Source organism: Gavia stellata, chromosome 4, assembly GCF_030936135.1.
Source record: "Gavia stellata isolate bGavSte3 chromosome 4, bGavSte3.hap2, whole genome shotgun sequence".
Lineage (NCBI taxonomy): Eukaryota > Metazoa > Chordata > Aves > Gaviiformes > Gaviidae > Gavia > Gavia stellata.
This window is the reverse complement of record NC_082597.1, coordinates 58713000-58729111: the sequence shown is the minus strand read 5'-3', so window position 1 is coordinate 58729111 and position 16112 is coordinate 58713000. Positions and strand designations below refer to the sequence as shown.

Genomic DNA, 16112 nt, shown 5'->3' with positions numbered 1-16112 from the left:
AAAGCTGGGGCATAAAGAATCGCATAGCAAGCCAGTGGCTGGAACTGAATGCAGTTAATTGAGACGTCTCTTATTTAGACCCAGCTTCACATAACAAGGCAGCCTTCTGCCTATTGAGGTATGGGAGACACAAACTCCAGCCTTCCATACTTGAAGTGGACAGATTGGCAGCTGGCTTGGGATCGGATTGCTTATTGATATGATAATTGGTGGGCTCATTCCAGAAGTTTATCTTTCAAGGAATAAAGGCCAGTAGGTGAGGCAGCAGGTGACACAGGCTGTAAGTATACACTGTGAGAAATACTGACAGAACTTTGAAAAATACAAGATGTTGATACTTACTGCCTTATATTTTCCACTTGCCTGCCTATCCGAGTGTCTAGCCCCCTTGCCCCCCCATTTTATTAGGGAATATTTTCCCAATTTATGAACCATTAGAAAATGAGCCATAAACTCTCTATAATGAGCAGACTGGACATATCTGCACCAGAAAATTTTGCTTCTTTGACTATATCAGTGTAGCTTAAGTAGTACAACTCCCCTAGGGTAAAGGCAATTATACCAGTGTAAAAGTGCATATCCAAATATAGCTGAATCCCAAATGGGAAGGTACCTTTATACCAGTAATAACTAGGTCCACAGTAAGGCACAGATTTATTTCCTTAACTTTAGGAACCTGAGGTGACAAAATTGGGAATATAGTTACTTTATAATTCATGTATATTCCAAGGAGACAGATAAAACCTTCAGGGGGGCAGTTGGCCCACTTGAGGTCTCATTTACTGGCCAGTGGCGCCTGTCTCTCTTCACTGTCTGTTCAGAGAACTTCCGCTTAACTAAAGGCACTTATCTAAAATTTCTAAATTAAGTAAAAGGAATTTTGTCACAGGATTTCATCAGATGGATGGGGAAATTAAACTATTAGGAACAGAGTAGGATGGTTTGAATGCAGCACCGCACAAATTTTAGCAAATCCCAACCCTATTTTGAGATTTGGAGAAATTCAGTTAAAAATTTTTTTTGAGTAATTTTGACAGGTCTTTTGAACTTGTGAAACAGATGAAGCAGGATTTTCTTTGTCCTGAGGAGCAATAACTCCGACAAATTTTTGACTCTCAAGATGATTAGGAGACTAAAACACAGAGACTCTCCTGCCACAAAGGGTCACTGCTGCTATGCACTTAAAATTAGGTTTTAAGCTTCTGGAGGAATGGTTGTAGGCATAGCTCTCTCTGAAGTTCTTGGATGGAGCTATCCTACTTCTTTGTCTGCGATGGCCAGTTACTAGATTTTGACATTGGTAGTTGACTGGAGCATACGGGTCCACCTCCAGCCCACATCTGTCATACACAGTAGCAGTGGCAAGCTCTGCCCTATTTCTTCCGTATTTGCCTCTTTTATTCTGGAATTGATATGCTATCTGGATGAAGAAATGTTCTGTTGCTGTTTCTGAGCTTCCAGTTTTCTCACTTAGCCTAGTCTTGGGCACCAATATCCATCTGAGCTCTGCAAGAACAAAAAGCTCCATTGCTTATCAAGGAGACGGTACTACTGTTCTGGTAAGACTTTCTCTAACTCTTCCAATCTTAAGTGATCTTACTATACCAGAGAGAAATCCTGCATCTTTTTAAAAGATTTTTAAAGGGAGGAGGTTTATTGTAAAGGAAGAATTGCTTTCCACAGAGAGGAAGATCATAATACTGCTTGTGATACTGCTCTGTATAGGAAAAGCTGGCAAGATCTGGCTATGGCATCATGAACTAACAAAACCCAGAATGATACTGTTGAATGCATATTTCCAAAAGGGCTGATAATGACTAAAGAAAAATCTCATTTTTTGGGGTATTTTTTCCTGCAATACTTATTCCTTGTTTTGGTCAAGCAATTGAGGTGCAAAAGCCAAGATTCAGTTATGGGATTTAGTTTGATGTTCCAAGAAAAATGTCATTAAAAAAAAAAGGCTGCTGTTCCTTTAATATTTGGTTCTGTAAAGCCCTGTCATATTGAGTAGTAATTTATTCTAGAAATGACACCATCAAATTCACTGTCAGGATCAGTGGTAGATGCTGACCTTTAAATTTCTTTAGTTCATGATGGGTTGTTTAGCTGTGTTTATGTCGGCAGGTCATGATCATAGTCCTTTTCTGCAAATGCCTACTAGTTACTTTTCACCCTAAACAAGCAGTCATGGAAGCTGTGTCAAGATTTAAATCAAAGCAAATTTCCAAAGTTCTATGTATCTATACTCCTGTGCCTTTTTTCCTACCAACACAATGTGCGACAGGGAGAATATCCATGCACTCAGCCAATAGGGATTGAGCCATTATCTAATGAAGAATATAAAACTAATCAGCTCAATTTATCTCCTCTTTGTTTTTTTTCAAGAAGTTCAGAATGACAGGACCACTTCAACAACTTTTTTTTTTTGGATGGGTTTGTGTTCAGCTGTCCTGAAACCATATATCGAAGAAAGAGAGTCTTGTTACTTACCATTGGACCAACTGCCTTCTATGGATTTTGTAGCACTACCTGCAAAAGAGCACTGAAGATTACAGGGCAGACATGAGTAACTTATCTTACGCAACTTCTGTCCAAAAATTTTGCGGCGCTGTAATTCATTATTCATGTACTATTATAATAATGATGAGGAGTTTTAACATGACTGTATTTGAAAATAAATATTGTAAAAGTGTATTAAAGCATTCTAAACCTGATGGTAACCATAAAAGCAAAATCTGTACAAGTATGCAATATGAATGGAAAATGGAATATAGCCCCAAATCACTTTTCCCAAATCAGTGTTATCAGTTGCAGCTCAGCCTCAAGCAACCACAGAAAACATTCAACTGCTAATGATGTGTATGCTGCAGAAAAAGGTATTCCACATATCCTTTGAAAACAATAGGTTGCATGAAAGTGTCTTGCAAGCCAACTCTGCTTTGCATGTTTCTATTTGATGTTCAGCTTTCTTGCAGTGACTGTTGAAATGTTATTATTTCCTTTACAGATTAATCTGTGATAAGACCTGACATCTTTTATGAATATTATTCTTGGTCAGTTTATTCTGTCTCTTAACAAATCTATTCTATGGCTAGTGATTGAACATAACTGTGCAGCACTTTTCTAACATAAGGTGAATCAGAGAAAAGCCATTATTCTAGAGCGTACAGACGTGTACAGCCAAAATGATACAGTAGCTGCTGCCCTAGTAGACATGCTATGTAGTGCTTGCAACAGAATTGATTCAGCTAAGTATTTCTGCTATGTTCCTTTGATTTACCTTTTATTAGTGGTTTGTGTATCTTTAGTGATTTGGGAGTACATTCCCATTTTCCATTAAAATGCCATGCTTGCTCTGGCTGTTCGGTTATAGTTGATACTCTCAGATTTCCAAGGCGCTATGTATCCTTGTACAACTATTTTCTAACAACATGTGTATTAGACAGAAGGCCACAATTTCACAGCTCACAGGCATACACGGTCAAAATAATATAGTAGGTGCTGAACTACACCATGTAATGATGTCAGCATATGGTCATGATTCAGTCATCTGAGGATTTTCTTAGTAGTCTCCTTTAATTAATTAATTCGTTAGTATTTCTTGCACCTGTATGCCTGCTTTCTCTTGCACATGGATAAGGGTCGGTGCATAGTGACATAATGACCATGCTGCCCATGTTGTATGGGTGGTTTTTCTCATAACTGAGACCTGACGATGTCAACTGATGAAATTGGATACTTTCCTAGCGCAGACGTATCTCTTGACATGGGTACTGTCATTATGTATATTATTTTGTAATGGACATTTATTTCATTCATCAAGAATAAAGTAATTATTTGAGAGAGAGAATGTGTGTTTGACTAGACCCAGCCCATTTCCTCAGCCCAAATAGCAGAAATTGCTATTTCTACTATAGTAGCACAATAGTAGAAATTGAGAGAAAACACCTGGTAGTTGAGGCACTGATTTGGCACAGAAGAACATGGCAAAGCAGTGTTTCAAATCTTAGCCTTTTACAGCCTTGGTGAGCCCTCTAACCAATCAGCTAACTACTCTTCTGAGGTAGGAATCTGCCTTTTCATCAGAAAAGAAGGTCTTGGGTTTTGTTTAGTTCAGAACAAGAAAATATTGCCGAATCAGAAACTTTCTTAGCAGGTTTAGCATTATTACGTCAAATTAGTATTGTTACTGGCTATAATCTCTAGTACAGAGTAGTGGAATTGAGGAGCTGTTTTCAGTTTGTTTTACTCGGCTTACAGCAAAGCAGTTGCATAGACAATTTGTCTGTGACGTTGTCTGTCAGCTTGTTCTTGAAAAACCATGTCTCCAGGTAAAAAATGAGCAAGTATTTTTGCATTGTGTCATATCCTCTGTCTCTTAAAAGATGTACCAGCATTGTATCTAGATTATCTTCCAAGATATTTGAAAAGATTAGAATATCCTTTTTATGATTTTCTTGTCAAAACTGTGATATGCATAAAAGACGAACAGTTACTTTAACAGCACCCCTCCAGCCTTTCTCTTTCACTTGTATTAAAGTTTGCACCGTTCTTGAGCTTTCCACAATCTTTTTTGCATGTGTCAGGAGGGCCCCTCTGAATTTTCATGGGTTCATATATATTGATCTTGTGATTAAGAGTTCTGGTCAAGGTGATCTGTTCCTATTTCCTTCTGAATGTCAGGAGAAAGCACGAGGATTGCAGTTAGAAAACTTGATTATTGTCTCTCTCACTTAAGGCAAAGGGAAGAGAATAATGAGCCTGACTTCAGGTTACATGAGGACTGCACATTTAGCAGGCCTAATCAAGAGTGTGAAGGTCTGGGGAAATACTTATATCCAACAACACCACTTAAAACTGCTCTGCTAAGTCTGTGTGGGCAGCACAGAGTAGCAGAACACTCAGAAAATACAGTTCAGAATTTTGTGGCTTCTCCTGGTCCCTTCTGATCAAAAGACACTATATCCCCTCTGAAATTCTATAACTGTGGCTTCAGTTATCCATGGGAAAGAGATGGGTGAAGAATGCACTTCACTAAAATGCAGTGAAATGCGGTTTACTTGCAAGGCTGATGATGACAGTTGTAAATAGAGTTTTATTTTGAAGGATGCTTGTTGACTTTTGCTCTATTCAGATGAGAATTTTTGTGCTTGACAGCGGAAGGAGGGGAAGGAACCAAATATGTGTTGAACATGAAAATGGAAGAGAGTCAAAGACTGAAATGGGGAGGCAAAGATACTATGCATAACTTTTGACTAAGGCAGATAAGCTATGCTGCAGCTTACCCACAATGTTAGGAAATGATGGTTTCCTCATCACTTTCTTCCTTTTATTTTCTTCTTGAAAGATTGTCAACTGATGTTATACAAATGCTATATCACTACCCTTTGCGTACAAGGCAGGGCAGTCAGGATTCTCTTTGAGTGAGCCATTACCCTCTCTTTGTAAGTGGCAAATGTGGATTGTTTTGAGCACATGAAGCTGAAAAGATCTCTGCTCTTTCAAGGACTCATGTCTTACTTGCATTGATCTGTCCTTCAGAGTTAATTTCCTAATCTCCTGTGCCTGATACCCTGGTACCCATATGTTTGACAAGGTTGAATTTCATGACCATACTTTCTGCTCCCACTTGAAAATTTATTCTTTAGCTCCACCTCCTGGCTCTTGGTCCATGGAAAGGAGGATTCTTGGGAATCAAATCACAGACCCTGAAGAAGGTATCAGAAGTATTCATCCTAGTTTACAAATGTTAGTGTAGAGGTGTATATGGGCACATTTTAGCTGGGACAAAACAGAATTTGTTGAGCCCGCTCGTACTGGCTTTCCACAGAGGCAGATGTTTTGGTGAAGAGGTGGACAATGGAATATGTGGCTCATAGTTTCTGCTTTTTGTTGGGCTTTTTGTTTCTCAACTGTGGCAGTTTCGATACATGACAGACATCACAAAACAGTCTTTCTTTATGACTGTTTTTTCTCTAGTACTTCCTCAATCTCATGGGGGTGGGGAGGTACAGAAGAAATCGTCTGACACTGAAACATTAAAAAAACAGATCTCTGAAGCCTTGCAAAGGAGTCTTGATTCACACACGGAGGATTGCTTTGACTGTGTTCATCCTATTCAACCAGGAACTGCCCAAGAAGTGGAGGAATAGAGCTTAGTGATCTGGATTTAAGAAGCTGAAAACCATGTCTCTTCCCCGACAGCTGCGAGAAAAGAGGTAATGTGTCTCTTCCTCCTCCCGCCTCCCCACAAGCCTCCATGTAACTGCTATGACCTGTTCATTTAATTTGGATGCAAGCTGCTTTGGTGATTCTAAAAGGCTTCTTGTTATTGCAGCTTCCAAACTATTAGGCTGCTCAATGTGGAGCAGACCACTTCTTCAGTTTGAGTGGATTTTCTTTCTTCTTTTCCTGGGGAATATTCACCACCTAGGAAAATAGTGGGTCATTGTCCTCTTTATGGCTGGGAACAGTTTCCCTTTTACTGGGTTTTGTGATATGAGTGTTTGTGATATGACTAATTATATCTCTTGCTCTCTATAACCACATCCCTCTTCACAGTAAGTGGTAGTATTTATGGTGTTGTGGGTGGTGCTGATTCATGTCATTCTCCTCGTACAGCAAGCTATTGCAAGACTTTGCATCATTACTTCAGCCTTCCAGATGGGCTACGCATTGTGGAAGCCCCTGCTTGGGGCCATGGTTTTTGTATTATCAGAATATTTAACATCACATCAGCTTGGCATTTCTTAGATGACCGTTTTTAAAGTTTCTCTTTCTCTCTACCTCATTTGTTATCCTTTTTTCCTCATTCTTGATCCTTTTTACTTAAGTGTTAATATAAATACCACTCTAACAACATTGAGTTGTAAGATTGAAGCAAATGTGAATTTGTCTTCTGTTTGTCAAAGTTGTTGTACCAAAGAGAAAGTGCCAGAGGAAAAAGCACCTGCCAATCCATGCTATTTTATTGTGTGGACAATATAGACAAGAAATATGAGAGTGTGGTCATATGGCTCTTTAGGTGTTCCTCAGGGATCCTTCCTTCTCTCTTGCTTCACATCCAATACTTTCTAGGATCTGCAAAGCTTATTCCAACCTTGCCCACTATCATGTGTTCCTTCACACATTTTTGACGTTTTTAGACAAGTATCTTTGTGCTTGCTTCAGGTTATCTGCTGTGACTGGGAAGTCTCCCTGCAAATATTTGCTAGGCTACTTGTTCTTTTTTCAAAGCCTTTTTAAGAGTCTGCTGTACTGTGATGTTTACAAGAAAACTTTACAACATTTTGACAGCTGGTGCAGGCACCACTAGTTATGATATAGAACAATACCATGTCTTTGTTTCTTTGCTTTTTTTCTGTTTGTGCTTATCCTTCTGTTGTTTCTTATATGTCTAAGGTACATTGTATGCATCTTACACACAGAGTGTGAGGTTTTTAGGAATTAGCTTTGTGCAGTCAGTTTCTACAGCACCTAGCACAACAAGCTCTTTTCTCAGAACTGTTTCCTATTCCCTACAGTAATGCAGTAATAATAATAGCATAAATCAAGGTATATAATGATCTCCTTAGAATAACATATACTGCTGCAGAGTTATTATTGTAAGTCTACTAGATGCTGTAGGAAGGATTAAGAATGCATCCACAGCTGATCACATTTCTCAAGAAAAGCTTACCAGCTCAAGCGTTTCTTTTGTAGTCCTGCTACTCTAGCAAGCCTAGGAATGATAGGCATGTTTTTCAGGCTTGATGTATCTTCACAATGGTCACTGACTTGTGCTGAACTTATAGAAACTTGACATCTCAAGATCAGACCTCCAGAGGAAGAGAACGACACCACAAGTTTCTAACTTCTTGGTTTTGACACTAGAAGACAATGCGATGCTGCCTAACTATCTTTGTTCTGTATGGTATAGAGACCTCCAAAGGCTAATGCCAGTATAAGTAACCTAAATCTTTTGTTCTTGCTTCACAGTGATTTTGACCAGCTTCCAGATGATGTACCTGTTTCAGCTAACATTGCAGATATTGAAGAGAAGAAAGGCTTTACTAATTATTATGTAAGAAGGGAGATTTATCCTGTCTCTGTGTGTCCTCATCTGTGACTGGTTTGGTTGTGGGAAGCAAAATGCAGTTAATCTGGTGTAGTTGATTTTTGGCATGAACAGTTCTGTGCAGAGAACTTCTCAGTGCTTCTTTTTTTCTGGAATGGAGGTTAGTCTATAACAGATTTAATCTAAAAATTTATTGTCTGGGTGAAATGTGACAGAGTTATCCTGTAACATTGCTTGTTTTCTAAATTCTTATGTAATTTCTGATTTATTTCCTGTTAGAGTGCTTTACCTTTGGTGAAGATAGTGGGAAAGGAATTCAAAGAGGTAGAAGGGCAGGGTCTTGTCTTCATTATTCCATGGTACTGGCAAGTTAGGATGCTTCCATCTCCGCAGAAGGTAGCATATTAATAAGTCATGAAAGAGCACACAGGAAGGGAATAGTAGGGAAAAGCACTATGAGATTTTCTGAAGACGGGTTTTGGATAAGACCAGCTCAGTCTGACTTCTTCAGGGTATGCTGCTTTTGCTGGAGACATTGCTCTTAAAACCTTCCCACTGCAGTATGCAGGATTTACTCTGTAATATAGGGACGTTTGGTTGCTCAGTCTGTATGTTTTCTGAAGGACCTGGCTGCAACGGGACTCAGAGGTCAGTGCATGGAAATCGTGGGCTCCTTTAGGGCAAAGCAATTTTGGCAAGAGATAAGAAATAAGATAGTAGTTGGAGGAGGGCATTAGAAGTAAGGTGACTAAGTTTTTTTTCCTGTCCTTACCTTTGGTCAGACCATAATTTCTGAAACTGTGTGCTTTAAAGTCAAACAGAAGTATTAATGCCTTCCACCCTGAAAATCAATTAATTTATATGTCTGTCTATAGATTTAGATGTCCAAAGCATCCTACTGTAAAATATTTATATTTACTTGCCTAATCTGTTTTGTTTGTCACTGAGGGAAGGTGTGTAAGCATAAAGTAGCATCTAGTCATTCATTTCAGGTTTCCTTTTATGGTTATGTAACAGAAAGCAGCCACAGGGACATGATCCATGGGAAAGCTGGACCCACACGTATACCACACTCTCTGGTGCTAACTTGTTATTTTCTAGTACTTGGGTCTGCAGACGCTTAACTGAAAGCTTGCTTTCCGCTCTGCCCCTAAGACAATATTCCCACTACCGGAGCACCTATCTTATGTTCCTATTGTATGCCTTGCCTTACTTTCATTTGGTAAGTATTTGTAAGTATGAACATCAGCCTGAATTCCCTTTCTCTGTTTCAGATGTTTGTCATTGAAGTAAAGGTTAAAGGTGGTGGCAGATACCTGATTTTCCGACGCTATAGTCAGTTCTATGCCCTGCACACCAAACTAGAGGAGAGATATGGGGCAGAGAGCAAAAATAGCCCTTTTACCTGCACACTCCCCATATTGCCAGGTAAGCTGTCAGTACCAAATCTGTTCATGATTAGCAGCTTTCTCAGCCCCAGGCTGTCCTAAAGAGGAGTACATTGTAGGGAAGTAGTTGTGACAAGGAACTAGTTCCCAGTTGAGGATGCTGGAGAAGTCAAGTTCCATTGGCAGTCCCTCTACTTGTGGTAAAGTTCATTTAGAAACCTAAAATCCTTTAGAAACCTAAAATCCTTTAGAAAATATGTATTTTCTTGCAGATCCTACTTTCTCCTGATTGCTTCATTTCTCTGATAGCCTCCATTCTTTTCTTCAATAACTGTCACAGGTTTTATATTTTCTAGGAAAAGTTTATGTTGGGGCCAAAAAGGAAATTGCTGAGAACAGGATTCCTATCCTAAATGTTTACATGAAGGTAAAACTTAATCTTAAGGTAGAGATTGCACTGAGCACTGCAGATACTTACCCCTTGAAATCACCTAAGAGAGACAGTACTGTTGTAGTCCTAGGTATCTGCTTCTCTCTGTATTGTTTTTCCTGAAGACACAGCGTCCACACTGTGGGACAACCTGGAGTGCTATTCCCCAGATTGTTCAGACTGTAGGGTCTGCTGGAGTATGCAGTTCACAAAGGCTCACTCCCTGCCTTCATATATAGATAGATATCCTCACAAAAAAACCCCAACACCCCAAGATGTATGAAGAAATGGTGAATCTCCAGGTGTTGCATGAATATGGAGTTGGTATGTATGCCTAAGGGACTAGGAGAGTGGGGTGGGCTTCTGGGTGTACCTGCTCTACAGTGAAGATGCAGCTAGTAACATCAAGGAGAGAAATTCTTTGTATGCAGGTTAACTGAAGACCTGACTTTAAATCAGAGAAGTCTGAAGCACTGGCCAAGATTTCCAGTACTTAAGATTGCCTTCTTTCCACAGTCATTTATGTTCTGGAGGAAAAGACAAAGAGCAATTTACTCCTTCTGCAGTAAATCAGGCACAAAAATTGTGAAGCAATACATTGGCCAACTCTGGGAGTAAACAGGAGGAACTGTCAGCTGTTCAGCCATCCTTCTGAGTGAGAAGGGAGAGGAGGGAGATGTCTGGCAGTAATGAATATCCTTCATGATCCTGTAGGTTAGAGAGGCATATTTGTTACATGTAAATAAATAGAGAATTGGTCTCTCCCACTGCTATACTCTGCTTCCTACTTGCTTTTGGCACAGAACCTGCTCTGCCTACCCGTTTGGGTGTTGATGGATGAAGAGGTACGGCTGTTCTTCTACCACTCGACCTTTGATAGCGAACAGGTGCCTCACAGACTGAGACGGCTTCGCCCACGGACACGCCGAGTGTAAGTGATTGACATGTTTTTTCAGCATTGCTTGATGTAAGAGATTCTGTCCAGTTTTGGGTGGAGAGAGATGAGGATCACCACTGTGTTTCCCAAGTGAATCCATGAAGTCCTAATATGAGGATCTTTGTGGTAGAGGGAACACAGGGTATTTCTTGTTTTCAATAATCTAAAATTTTTAAAGTGGAAAATTCCAAAATGAGAATACAGCTTGCTTTTAAAAAAATGCTGCTCAGCTCTCTCTGTTGATAATTCTTTGATAGTAATATCTATTATAATGTGCAGAATATACAGGCCAAGCTTAAGGACATAGGCTTGCACCACTGAAGTTAATGTGAGTTTTGGCACTGAATTCAGCGAGATCTGGTTCAGACACTAAATGAAACTGAATACTTCATTTGTTCCTGTCCTTTGTCTAAACAGGGGCCTGTCCTACATAGCAGCATTGGCACCCCTTTGGAGAACTGCTAAGTAGACGTCATACTTCATTACCCTTCAGACAAATTAATTCTTTCAACATAGCAAAGATGGACCTGTTTCCTTTTCACTTACCTCAAACAGTGCAAAAACTGCCTGTGTGTATGCACTCCTGGATGTGTGTATGATGTCAGAGTTTGAACTGAATGCCATAAATGCTAGAAACACAGATGCCCAGAAGGCAGAGTAGGGGGGCTGAGCAGTGCTGTGGAAGAGAGGCCCAGGATACTGACTGTATTGAAAATTCCATCTGTTCTCAGCAGCAGACATCATCAGATTGCTGGTGCTCTGCACTGAAACTGAGAGAACTAGGGCAGTGTTGTTGCATCCACATTTATTTACTTCAGTGCTACACACAGATTCTCATGCAGTTTCTCCAATGATCTATGGCTTGCCTACCTCTTAAATAATGAAAATGCAGACACTCTACTACTGATGGTGTAGTATTTTTGATGACTAGACAGACATATTTCCCTCCCTGTTGTTTCCTTTCTTTGCAGTAAAAGCATTTCACCTCAAGTGCCTATTTTTGACCGTTTGGCAGCTCCACGGGCTGAGGTGAGTACTCCGCATAATCTGTCATAGGATAGCAGATTAAACTCTGTTTTACTTTCGTATCTCATTCGTCAAGTTGCCTTTTCCAATTAGAGCTTGGGGAAAGAAGGGAAAGGGAAATTGACACAGGAAAGCAATTGATTTTAACAACAGGGAATGAAACAAAGGATGGAAAGAAGTGTTCTATTCCTCCTTACTTGAATAATAAGAATGTCCATTGTGAAGTCAGAATGACAGGAAGTTCAAAATTGAGAGACAGTTTACTGTCAAATGGTCCATATTTACATAGTGATACCCATAAATTAAATTTAAAACAAGCAGGACCTTCAGTCTCATTGACTTCAGCATACGTTTAAAAGCTTTGCAGGTGAGGCATCTTAGTATTTTCTGTAACATAAGTGTTCTACTGAAAAGTGCCTGTACCCTTGTGTTTTGCTGTATATTGTCTTGGTATTAAACACATGGAACTGCATTGTAACCAGTACTTGTCTGAGCATGGTCTTGCTTCCTGGAACATGTGACTTTGCCATGTAAGACTAAAAAAAGCCATGCAAGTGCTTTGAGGTTTGTTGTTTTTGTTTTTTACGCTGAGTATGACAGGTCTTCGGTCAGTCACATCTCTTGGGTTTTATCTATTAATTTATTAATATTGAATATACCTATCAAAACTTTTCAATAGATGAAAAAAGGCTTTTGAAAGAGCTATTAAGTAGACATATGAACTACTAGCACAACAGTGGCCTTTGTCTTTTTTTATTAGAACTCTTGACATTAACAAGACCAAAAGAACCATCTCAACACAGAATAAAGAACAACTTTTCATTTTTGCTCCTCTAAGAGCATTTAAATATTCTCTAAAGACAATGGGGGAGATGTGCATTTTTGATAACTCAGCCACTGTAATTATTCAAGAACAGCTTGTTAGGGTGGTAGCATGTGCTTACCTCCTTCTTTTTTTTTTTTCCCTGAAGGGGGCATCTAAGTTCCATTTTAACTACATGTCAACTTCCCAGACTTACCCAAATCTCTCAGTTCAGCATACAGACCTAAAAGTTAGATGTAAAACAACAGTTAGTTACCCTTAAATTAGGATACAACACTTCTGCAGTTTTTTAAGGCTCTTTGTGATATTTTGCAGAAAACCTGAAAGCTGTAAAACTGCAACCAGAAATAATATGTATTTTTTAAGTTCTTAGGATTTCAAGTTTTCAAGTTGTCAGTTGTCTTCAGCTCTGTTGACTTACTTGCTCTTAAGTGTTTTCAACTTCTTTATATTTATTTCTCCGGTGCTCAGTGTCCTGCCACTTTAAGAATCCTAGCATGTAGCCCTCTCAGAGCCATGTTTTCCTAGTGCTTTCACTACTTCTTCGAGGCATTTTTGTGTGTGGTGAGTAGGAGAAGAAATTGTGAGAACTGCAGACTACGGTCATATATATGACCTTACGCCAGAAACACATCTGTGATGACAAAGTGCATACTATCGTGCTGCTTTATGCTCTCACCCCAAGAACAAAACAGAAAGAAAAATTCACTTCTGTAATTCTGTGAATTAATAATTTCAGTGTTATTACTTTCCATAGGCACTGTTTGATTTTTCTGGAACCAATAAACTGGAACTCGGCTTCAAGAAGGGAGACTTGATCTATCTACTCAGCAGAGTAAACAAAGACTGGTTGGAGGTAAGACTGCAATAGCAGTATTGAATTATTAGCATACCTTGAAATAGAAAGGGCTTTCTTACTCCTTCGACCTGCCTCCTCCTTTCAGGAAGAAACTGTATCATAATCAGGTCTTATTGTCAAGAATAAATCCCTGACTCCAAATTTGAAATTTTTTCCTTCCTTGATGGTTTTTTTAGCTTACAAATTTTCTGCCCTCTAGACTTCAGTTTTCATTTGCATTTGCTTCTGCTGGAATGTTTTTAAATTCTTTGGAAGTGATTAGAATACAAAAAGGCCACAGAAAGGAGATGGAAACTCCATTTCAGCGATTAATTGGTTTCTTGCCTCAGGGTGGGTTGCTATATACTTCATGCTTCATACCACAACACACGTCAGCCTGATTAGAGAGAACTTGGGCAATGCAGCAGTGTTCTGAAAAAGGATGAGGAGAACATACTGTGTGTTTGCTGATATGATATCTCTCCTTGCTCAAACATCACAGCCTTCCTTGGTAACCATCTGACTTTCATTTTTTACACACTGTTTCACTCCCCAGCCTTGTATTTGATTACACAATTGTATCATCTTTTTGTAGGGATGCCATCAGGTCACTTCCATAGCCTTTCTTTTCTTGATCATAGTAGAAAAATTCTTACTGTTGTTTGAATGGAAATTAATTAATTAATTCCAGAACTTATTGTATGTGGCAAAAATGGCATGGTTTTCTTCATTCTAACACTTACTATCATTCCAGGGAACAGTTGATGATGCCACTGGGATTTTCCCATGTGCTTTTGTGAAGATCATAAAAGATTTACCACAGCAGGAAGACACAGTTAATAAAGTTCGCTGTTATTACCATGATGAGACTGTGAGCACTATCAGGTAAGAAGAAAATAGTCTTCCAGTTTACTGCTGAAGAAATGCCGACAATTCTCTTTTCATGATATGTAATGATTAGATTTGTTCTTGTTACAGGGATATCTCAGTGGAAGAGGATCTGAGCAGCATTCCATCATTCAAAGATCTCATGGAATTGATGAGGTACAATTCAAGCAGTTAGTTGTATGTTTAATATTGTTTAAACATTTGTCAAGTTCCTTCCAGTCCTAGATTTTCCACATTCTACTTGGTCATCACCATGTTTTGGGTGTGAAATACTTTTTAAGCGTCCTGAAGAAGTTGTACTTTGATGGCCCAGGGCCGTTTGTGCAGACACTAGTCTGCCTTGGGATTGTCAGTAGTTATGGAATGCCACACACTTCTAACTCGATTATGCTGGGAAGAAGTTTCCATTTCTTGTTTTAAGATCAGAGCCATACTCCCATGCAAGGATCTTTTGTCTAATATACTTCTTCAGGATGCAGGACACCACTTTCTAACACCTGTTAAACTAGTGTTAAACTAGATTAATCTAGTGTTGAACATCAAAGCATTAGAACATCAAATATTAGTAACAGAACACCTGTGCTAATGTTCTTCCATTCTTTAACCTGCCCTCCCCTCAAAAAAAGCAACCATAAATAGGCAAAAGTTGGTAGTAACTATGGTCAACTCTTATGTATGGGAATTTTATCAAACTTACAGATTGATTGTACCATGCATGTGGTGTTACTGGAAATGGTTCTTGGTTCTGACAGATTTCTTAGCTTACACACAACATATCATGAACGATTTCTAGTCCTAGCTGTATCAAGAATGCCAAGACACCCAAGGCTTTGTGTGGCTTTTAGCAGAATGAATTAGATTGCCAGTGTATTGTTCATCATGCAGCACCTCCCAGGCATTCCTTAATTTCTGGGGATCAATCCATTTCTTTTCTACCAGGCGGGAGTTCAACCAAGATGATATTGTTTTGAATTACCGGGACCTTGATGGTGATCTGATCCGGTTGCTCTCCAATCAGGATGTTGAACTCATGGTGTCTCAGAGCAGGAGAAGGCCCTCTGAGAAGCATTTCTTCCCTTGGAAATTGCACATCACTCACAAAGATGACTTAGGTGTCTACAACACTAGTCCAGGAATAGGTGCTACTCAAACAGTAAGAGCAACATAAGTGCTATATAGAGATGTTCCGGTAGGTAGCTATACAGTCCTTCCGTAATCCCTCTCTGCAGACAGTTTCCTTTAACAAGCTTTTGAAGTGAGCTTGAAAAGAGTAATTTTTAGTAATATATTACCTTTCAATGTAAAATCTGCACTTAGTTAGCTTCTTCAGCTTTTTAGCACTCCTCTGTAATAGAGACATCTACATGGAGACCAGACAAAGTGAGGAATAGAGAAATAAAATCACTGGCCCTATTAACAAAGTAAGTCAGTGTTAGCCTGCAATAGAGGTTTAGTGTCTTGAGCCCCAAAACCTGCTCTAATCTCTGTTCTCACTCCCAGAGCTACTTGTTTGTCCGGAATGTCTTCATAAGTTTTTTTCTAGACTGCCATAATTTTCTCTTCACTTGCTGATATGAAGGTTTGTGTTCCAATGCTTATGAATGCATAATTATTTCTGCCATGTGGGAGTCTGACTGGGCATTCAGAGTTTGTTCTGGAAGCATCAAGAAAACTTTTTCATATTTCAGTCAAGAAATTGCAGCTCACCTTTGCTTTCTTCTTTCCA

At 39.3% G+C, this 16112-nt stretch overlaps 1 protein-coding gene across 1 annotated transcript; it reads left to right on the top strand.

Moving 5' to 3' along the window:
• Positions 1-6186: 6186 nt before the first annotated feature.
• Positions 6187-15554, top strand: NCF4 (neutrophil cytosolic factor 4). Its single transcript, XM_009811346.2, has 10 exons — positions 6187-6218; positions 7978-8062; positions 9331-9484; positions 9801-9871; positions 10678-10805; positions 11783-11840; positions 13418-13516; positions 14253-14383; positions 14477-14542; positions 15326-15554. Exons 1-10 carry the CDS (start codon positions 6187-6189, stop codon positions 15552-15554), a joined length of 1053 nt encoding a protein of 350 aa, XP_009809648.1.
• Positions 15555-16112: the final 558 nt, after the last annotated feature.

Excerpts from the sequence above, each read along its gene's own strand:
- NCF4 (XM_009811346.2), top strand. The coding sequence starts at position 6,187 with ATGTCTCTTCCCCGACAGCTGCGAGAAAAGAG. Across the intron at positions 6,219-7,977 it reads CGACAGCTGCGAGAAAAGAG|TGATTTTGACCAGCTTCCAG; the intron begins GTAATGTGTCTC and ends CTTGCTTCACAG. Across the intron at positions 10,806-11,782 it reads CGCCCACGGACACGCCGAGT|TAAAAGCATTTCACCTCAAG; the intron begins GTAAGTGATTGA and ends CTTTCTTTGCAG.